Source organism: Coturnix japonica, chromosome 10 (assembly GCF_054131305.1).
Source record: "Coturnix japonica strain WE chromosome 10, WE-NBRP24, whole genome shotgun sequence".
Classification (NCBI taxonomy): domain Eukaryota; kingdom Metazoa; phylum Chordata; class Aves; order Galliformes; family Phasianidae; genus Coturnix; species Coturnix japonica.
Window position 1 is genome coordinate 2,722,469 of NC_140672.1, and position 8,332 is coordinate 2,730,800.

At 59.0% G+C, this 8,332-nt stretch overlaps 1 protein-coding gene across 1 annotated transcript; it reads right to left on the reverse strand.

Moving 5' to 3' along the window:
- Positions 1-534: 534 nt before the first annotated feature.
- Positions 535-7,804, reverse strand: POLR3D (RNA polymerase III subunit D). The gene is made up of 9 exons (XM_085510488.1): positions 7,777-7,804; positions 6,692-6,874; positions 6,091-6,134; positions 5,699-5,844; positions 5,192-5,319; positions 4,909-5,080; positions 3,537-3,772; positions 1,740-1,892; positions 535-890 (listed from the first exon to the last, which is right to left on the reverse strand). The coding sequence occupies exons 2-9, from the start codon at positions 6,860-6,862 to the stop codon at positions 768-770; spliced, it is 1,173 nt and encodes a 390-aa protein (XP_085366614.1). The 5' UTR covers positions 6,863-6,874; positions 7,777-7,804; the 3' UTR covers positions 535-767.
- Between the last annotated feature and the right edge of the window lie 528 nt (positions 7,805-8,332).

The window sequence follows — 8,332 nt, forward strand, 5'->3', positions numbered from 1 at the left end:
AGGGATATGGACGGGGCTACGGAGATGTGGGCGGGGCTAAAGGATGTGGGCGGGGCTACGGGGAATGGGGGCGTGGCCAAACGGCAATGGGGGCAATTGCAGGGGGTGGGGGGTAATTGCAGGGGCAATTATAGGGTGGGAGCAATGGGAAAGGGCAGAGGGCATTGCCAGGGTAATGATAGGGAGCAGGAAAGAGCTGTAGGGGCAATTATAGGGAGTGGGGGGTGATTGTAGGGGGGTGTTAAAGGAGTTGGGGGCAATTGTAGGGGGTAATTACAGGGGAAGGGGGGCAATTGTAAAGGGGGTAATTGTGGGGGTAGGGACTGTCATGGGGGCAATTGAAGGGGCAGCTGGAGGGATGGGGGGGTGGAAGGGGTAAATATAGAGGGCAAGGGGTAATTCTATGGGGCAGTATTCAATTGCATGGGGCAGCTATGGGGCCAATGGGGGGGGTGATTCTATGGGGCAATAGGGAGGGCATGGGGTGTTGTAGGGGGCACTTGGGGGGTGATGCAGGGCGGCCCCACACACACAGATGGAAAAAGGCTTTTATTGAGTTTCAGTCCATCCCACTGCGCCCCATATGGGGGGGGCACACAGAGACCCCTGCCCCACAACCACAGCGCTGCCCCCCCAGCACACCCCATAGCGTCATGTGGTTATGGGGCTGTGGTTATGAGGTTATATGGTTGTGGGGCTGTAGTTATGGGGCTGTGGTTGTAGGGCTGTGGTTGTGGGGCTGTGGTTGTGGGGCTGTGGTTGTGGTGTTACCGGTGCCTTTGCTCCAATAGAGCCTCAAAGTCGGGGGAACAAACCAACTTGTGCTTGACGTGACCCAGCACCGTCAGCTCCCCCGAGCGGCCGTCCCCGATCCCCACCGACACCAGCTCCTTTAAGGGGGTTATGGAGCCCATATGGGGGGCAGGCCCCATACAGACCCCATACAGACCCCATACAGACCCCATCCAGTGCCATCACTGCCCCATACAGACCCCCTATTACCCCCCACTCTCCCCCATTGCCCCCCATGTACCTGCAGGAAGGAGCAGGGTGTCTCCATAACCCCAACCCACCATCCACCCTAAGGCTCTTATAGCCCCCCATTACCCCCTATTACCCCCATTGCCCCCCATTACCCCCATTGCCCCCCATTCCCCCATTGCCCCCCATGTACCTGCATGAAGGAGCAGTGTGTCCCCATAACCTCAACCCACCATCCACCCTAAGGCTCTCATAGCCCCCCATTACCCCCCATTACCCCCATTCCCCCCCATTCCCCCATTAACCCCATTACCCCCCACTCCCCCCTATTACCCCCATACCCCCCACTCCCCCCTGTACCTGCAGGAAGGAGCAGGGTGTCCCCACAACCCCAACCCACCAACACCCTATGGCTCTCATAGCCCCCCATTACCCCCTATTACCCCCATTACCCCCCATTGCCCCCATTACCCCCCACTCCCCCCCATTACCCCCATACCCCCCACTCCCCCCTGTACCTGCAGGAAGGAGCAGGGTGTCCCCATAACCCCAACCCACCAACACCCTATGGCTCTCATAGCCACCCATTACACCCTATTACCCCCATTACCCCCCATTACCCCACTCCCCCCATTACCCCCATTCATGTACCTGCAGGAAGGAGCAGGGTGTCCCCATAACCCCAACCCACCATCCACCCTATGGCTCTCATACCCCCCATTACCCCCCATTACCCCCTATTACCCCCATTCATGTACCTGCAGGAAGGAGCAGGGTGTCCCCATGGTCACATCCAGGGTCACCCTGCCCAGCAGCAGCTGCACGCGGCCCGACCTGCGCAGCACCAGTTTGCCCAGCTGCCCCTCGGGGAGGTCAGACAGTGCACAGCTGGAGTCCGACTGAGCTGAGTCCTGGGGGAGATGGGGAGATGGGGATATGGGGATATGGGGGGCACTCAGGGATGGCCCCAATAACCACAATAATCCCAATAACCCCAACAACTCAAACAACCCCAACAATCCCAACCACCCCAATAACCCCAATAACCTGCACAACCCCAATAACCCCAATAACCCCAATAACCCGCACAACCCCAATAACCCAAATAACCTGCACAACCCCAATAACCCCAATAACCTGCACAACCCCAATAACCCCAATAACCCCAATAACCCGCACAACCCCAATAACCTGCACAACCCCAATAACCCCAATAACCCCAATAACCTGCACAACCCCAATAACCCCAATAACCCCAATGACCTGCACAACCCCAATAACCCCAACAACCCCAATAACCCGCACAACCCCAATAACCCCAATAACCCCAATAACCCCAATAACCTGCACAACCCCAATAACCCCAATAACCTGCACAACCCCAATAACCCCAATAACCCCAATAACCCCAATAACCTGCACAACCCCAATAACCCCAATAACCCCAATAACCCCAACAACCTGCACAACCCCAATAACCCCAATAACCTGCACAACCCCAATAACCCCAATAACCCCAACAACCTGCACAACCCCAATAACCCCAATAACCTGCACAACCCCAATAACCCCAATAACCCCAACAACCTGCACAACCCCAATAACCCCAATGACCTGCACAACCCCAATAGCCCCAATAACCTGCACAACCCCAATAACCCCAATAACCTGCACAACCCCAATAACCCCAATAACCCCAATAACCCCAATAACCCCAATAACCCCAATAACCTGCATAACCCCAATAACCCCAATAACCCCAATAACCCCAATAACCCCAATAACCTGCACAACCCCAATAACCCCAATAACCCCAATAACCCCAATGACCTGCACAACCCCAATAACCCCAATAACCCCAATAACCCCAATAACCTGCACAACCCCAATAACCCCAATAACCCCAATAACCCCAATAACCTGCACAACCCCAATAACCCCAATAACCCCAATAACCCCAATGACCTGCACAACCCCAATAACCCCAATAACCCCAATAACCCGCACAACCCCAATAACCCCAATAACCCCAATAACCCCAACAACCTGCACAACCCCAATAACCCCAATGACCTGCACAACCCCAATAACCCCAATAACCCCAATAACCCGCACAACCCCAATAACCCCAATAACCCCAATAACCCCAACAACCTGCACAACCCCAATAACCCCAATAACCCCAATAACCCCAATAACCTGCACAACCCCAATAACCCCAATAACCCCAATAACCTGCACAACCCCAATAACCCCAACAACCTGCACAACCCCAATAACCCCAATAACCCCAATAACCCCAATAACCCCAATAGCCCCAATAACCTGCACAACCCCAATAACCCCAATAACCCCAATAACCCCAATAGCCCCAATAACCTGCACAACCCCAATAACCCCAATAACCTGCACAACCCCAATAACCCCAATAACCCCAATAACCTGCACAACCCCAATAACCCCAATAACCTGCACAACCCCAATAACCCCAATAACCCCAATAACCCCAATAACCCCAATAACCCCAATAACCCCAACTCCCCCCCCTCGCTGACCTGCCCCTTCTCCTGCTTGAGCCCCTTCCCGTCGTCGCCCTGCAGCTCAGCCCTGCCTGCTTTGCTGTCCTGCGTTGGTGGCTGCCCCGGCAGCGTGTCCGGCAGCTGCAGGAACAGCAGCTCCTCTCCCGCCGACGCGCTGAGCCGCTGCAGCAGCTGCGCCGCAGTCACGTCCTGCGGGCAGACGGGGGGGCTGCGCAACGGGGGGGGGGCGTCGTCACACGGCTCCTCTTTCACTGCGGGGATGGACGAGATGGAGGAGATGGGGGGAGTGGGGGGTTGGGGGGGAGGGGGGTGATGGGTGGGCAATGGGTGGAAATTGGGTTGGGGTTGGGTGGGCGATGGGTGGGCAATGGGTTGGGGTTGGGTAGGCAATAGGTGGGCATTAGGCGGGCATTGGGTGGGCAATGGGTTGGTGTTAGGTTGGTGTTGGGTGGGCAATGGGTGGGCAATGGGTTGGTGTTGGGTAGGCAATAGGTGGGCATTAGGCGAGCATTGGGTGGGCAATGGGTTGGTGTTGGGTTGGTGTTGGGTGGGCGATGGGTGGGCAATGGGTGGGCAGTGGGTGGGCAGTGGGTGGGTGTTAGGTAGGCAATGGGTGGGCAATGAGTGGGCAATGCGTGGGTGTTGGGTGGGCATTGGGTGGGTAATGGGTATGCATTGGGAGGGCAATGGGTGGGCATTGGGTGGGTGTTGGGTGGGTGTTGGGTGGGCATTGGGTGGGCAATGGGTGGGTGTTGGGTGGGCATTGGGTGGGCAATGGGTGGGTGTTGGGTGGGTGTTGGGTGGGCGTTGGGTGGGCAATGGGTATGCATTGGGAGGGCAATGGGTGGGCATTGGGTGGGTGTTGGGTGGGCATTGGGTGGGCAATGGGTGGGTGTTGGGTGGGCATTGGGTGGGCAATGGGTGGGCAGTGGGTGGGCAGTGGGTGGGTGTTGGGTGGGCATTGGGTGGGTAATGGGTATGCATTGGGAGGGCAATGGGTGGGCAATGGGTGGGCAGTGGGTGGGCAATGGGTGGGCAATGGGTGGGCATTAGGCGGGCAATGGGTGGGCAATGGGTGGGCAATGGGAGGGCAATGGGTGGGCAATGGGTGGGTGTTGGGTGGGCATTGGGTGGGCAATGGGTGGGTGTTGGGTGGGCCATGAGTGGGCAATGGGTGGGTGTTGGGTTGATGTTGGGTGGGCAATGGATGGGTGTTGGGTGGGCATTGGGTATGCATTGGGAGGGCAATGGGTGGGCAATGGGCGGGCATTGGGTGGGCAATGAGTGGGAATTGGGTTGGGGTTGGGTGGGCAATGGGTGGGCATTGGGTGGATGTTGGGTGGGTGTTGGGTGGGTGTTGGGTGGGCAATGGGTGGGTGTTGGGTACCCTTCACCGCGGGGGGGTCCACGTCCATCTTCTCCTCCTTGGCACCGTATGGGGGGCACTGGGGGTCGTCCAGCTCGGCCCCCTCCTCCTGGAACAGCCAACCCGAATGCGCCAGCGGCAGCTGCACCGGTTTATTGCGCACGTCGTTCTTCAGCCCCGGGTCGTCCAGGAACTGCAGGGACACGATGGGGGGGATTGGGGTCAGTGCTGCCCCATAGCACAGGGGGGTCCCTGCCCCATAGCACGGGGGGGTCCCTGCCCCACATCTCCCCCCCCCACTGACGTCGTCCTTCTGCAGCCTGCGCAGGATCTGCTTCGTCTCCTCGTCCGTCTCCCTCTTCTCCTTCTTGATGTTGATGATGTGGGACGGGCCCAAGTCCGACACCTCCATGGCTCTGTCCCAGGAACCGCCTATGGGAGCAGGGTCAGATGGGCCCATCCTGCCCCATAGAACCCCCCATCCTGCCCCATAGAACCCCCCATCCTGCCCCATAGAACCCCCCATCCTGCCCCATAGAACCCCCCATCCTGCCCCATAGTACCCATCCCATAGCCCCCATCATATCCCACAGCCCCATCCTGCACCATAGAACACCCCATCCTGCCCCACAGCCCCAATCCTGCCCCATTGCCCCATCCTGCCCCACAGCACCACTCCCACTCCATAGCCCCCATCCTGCCCCATAGCCCCCATCCTGAGCCATAGGACCAATCCCATCCCATACCCCCAATCCCATCCCATACCCCCAGTCCCATCCCATAGCCTCCATAGCCCCCATCCCCCTCCCACCTTTCTTCCTCATCATCTCGGCCGGTCCCTGCTCAAAGATGGAGTGGGACTGGATGACGTCGGGCCGCCCCCGGCCCCGGCTGTGTCCATCGCGCTGCCGCTCGCGCTCCTTCTTCTCCTTCTTGACGCTGACATCCTCCCTGGGCCTGGGAACGTGTGGGGCTGAGTCACCCCATGGAGACACCCCCAACCCCATTGAGACCCCCCAGACCCCACTGTGCCCCCCCACCCCACTGAGACCCCCAGACCCCACTGCACTGCCCCCACCCCTGTGCCCCCCCCCCACCCCATTGAGACCCCCAACCCCACTGCACCCCCCAGACCCCACTGCGCCCCCCCACCACCCCAGTGTGACCCCCCCACCCCACGCATTCAGCCCCGCTGCCACTCACTCCTCTTTGATCTTCCTGCTGATGATGTTGGGGGTGAAGGTTTTCTGTAATGACAGCAGATGGAAATGATGGATGCCCAGAGCAGCAATGGGGAACCCAGCCCCACAGCCCTGACCCTATATCCCCATAGCCCCATCTCCATATCCCCATCCCTATATCCCCCATATTGCCATCCCTATATGCCCATAACCCCATCCCCATATCCCCATATCCCCATATCTCCATCCCCATAACCCCATATCCTCATATCCCCATGTTCCCATCCCTATGTCCCCATATCCCCAACCCTATATCCCCCATATTCCCATCCCTATATCCCCATATCTCCATAATCCCATCCCCACATTCCCATATCCCCATCCCTATATCCCTATACCCCCATATTCCCATATCCCCATCCCTATATCCCCCATATTGCCATCCCTATACACCCATATCCCTATCCCCATCTCCATATCCCCATCCCTATATCCATAACCCTCCCCATCCCCCCCATCCCCTCCCCATAAACCTCCCCATACCCCCCTTAGCCCCCATAACCCTCCCCATACCCCCCCATAACACCCCCATAGCCCCATCCCCCCCAACCCCCCCCACTCACCTTCTTCACCCCCCCCAGTGTGAGGTCCCTGGATCGGATGGATGGCAGCCGTCCCGGTGATATGGGGGGTGCTGGGGGTCTCCGTGCCAGCAGCCCCCGCGCCCCCCCCAGCCCCACACGGCTGCTGCCCCCCGAGACCCCCCCCCCATCACCAGAGCTGCCCTCTGCCATCCTGGGCTGTGCCTGGGGGGGACAGGAGGGGGGGGGGCAGACAGAGACCAACCCCCCCCCCATTTGCCCACCCAGCTGCACAGCCCCCATCCTTCCCCATAGCACCAATACTATCCCACAGCCCCATCCTGCCCCATAACACCAATCCCATTCCCCCCCATTCCCCCTACTACCCCCGTTCCCCCTATTACCCCCCCATATCCCCCTATTACTCCCCATATCCCCCTATTACCACCCATATACCCCCATTACCCCCCATTACCCCTTATTACCCCCATTACCCGCTATTTCCCCCCATTCACCCCATTCATCCCCCCCCATTACCCCACCATTCCCCCCATTCCCCTCCCATATCCCCCTATTACCCCCCATTCCCCCCCCCATTCCCCTCCCATATCCCCTCTATTACCCCCATATCCCCCTATTATCCAACCATATCCCCCTATTACCCCTCTAAATCCCTCTATTACCCCCTATTACCCCCCATATCCCCCTATTGCCCCCCTATTACCCCCTATTACCCCCCATTATCCCCTATTACCCCCCATATACCCCCATTACCCCCTTATTACCCCCCATTACCCCCTATTCACCCCATTCATCACCCCCCATTACCCCACTATTCCCTCTATTACCCCCCATTCCCCCTATTACTCCCCATATCCCCCTATTACACCCCATATACCCCCATTACCTCCCCCATTACCCCTTATTACCCCCCATTACCCCTTAGTATCCCCATTACCCCCCATTACCCCTTATTACCCCCCATTACCCCCTATCCCTCCCCATTCACCCCATTCATCCCCACCCATTACCCCCTATATCCCCCTATTACCCCCCATTACCCGCTATTACCCCCCCATCCCCCCATATCCCCCATTATAACCCCCCCATTCCCCCCCGTTCCTCACCCGCTCCGGGCACTGCCGGCTCAGTCTCACTGCGCATGCTCACGTCTCAGCTCATCGCTCACGTCGTGACGCCGTTTCCGCCATCTTTGTTCCGGCCTCTCAGCACCGCCCACGAGCCGCCATCTTTGCGTTGCCCGGGTTACGGCTGAAGGCGGCGGCGCCATCTTTGTGTCGGGCCGTGGGTGGCCGCGCACGGGGCCGTGCCCACGCGGGACCGTGACACTCACGTGTGTTCACACCCCCACGTGACCCCACACACACAACAGCGGCTCCCGACGCTCCGCAGCCCCATCGTGGTCCCGCAGCTCAACCCACGCGTGTCCCGCTGCCATCACCGCACACCCACCCACGCGTGTCAACGCACCCGGCCATCCCCGCACCCCACGCGTGTCCGTGCCCCCTTCATCCCTATACCAACCCCATATACCCCCCCCCATATCCATCTATCCCCCCACACACATCCATCCCCCCCCACCCCCACGCGTGGGCTCCACGCATCGCCCCCCCCCATTCCTATACCCCCCCCCATATCCATCTATCCACCCCCCATCTCCAT

Coding starts and splice junctions, on each gene's coding strand:
- POLR3D (XM_085510488.1), bottom strand. CDS start 6,862: ATGGCAGAGGGCAGCTCTGGTGATGGGGGGGGGGTCTCGGGGGGCAGC. Junction 5,320..5,698: donor CGAGATGATGAGGAAGAAAG/GTGGGAGGGGGA, acceptor CTGCTCCCATAG/GCGGTTCCTGGGACAGAGCC. Junction 3,773..4,908: donor GGACCCCCCCGCGGTGAAGG/GTACCCAACACC, acceptor CCATCCCCGCAG/TGAAAGAGGAGCCGTGTGAC.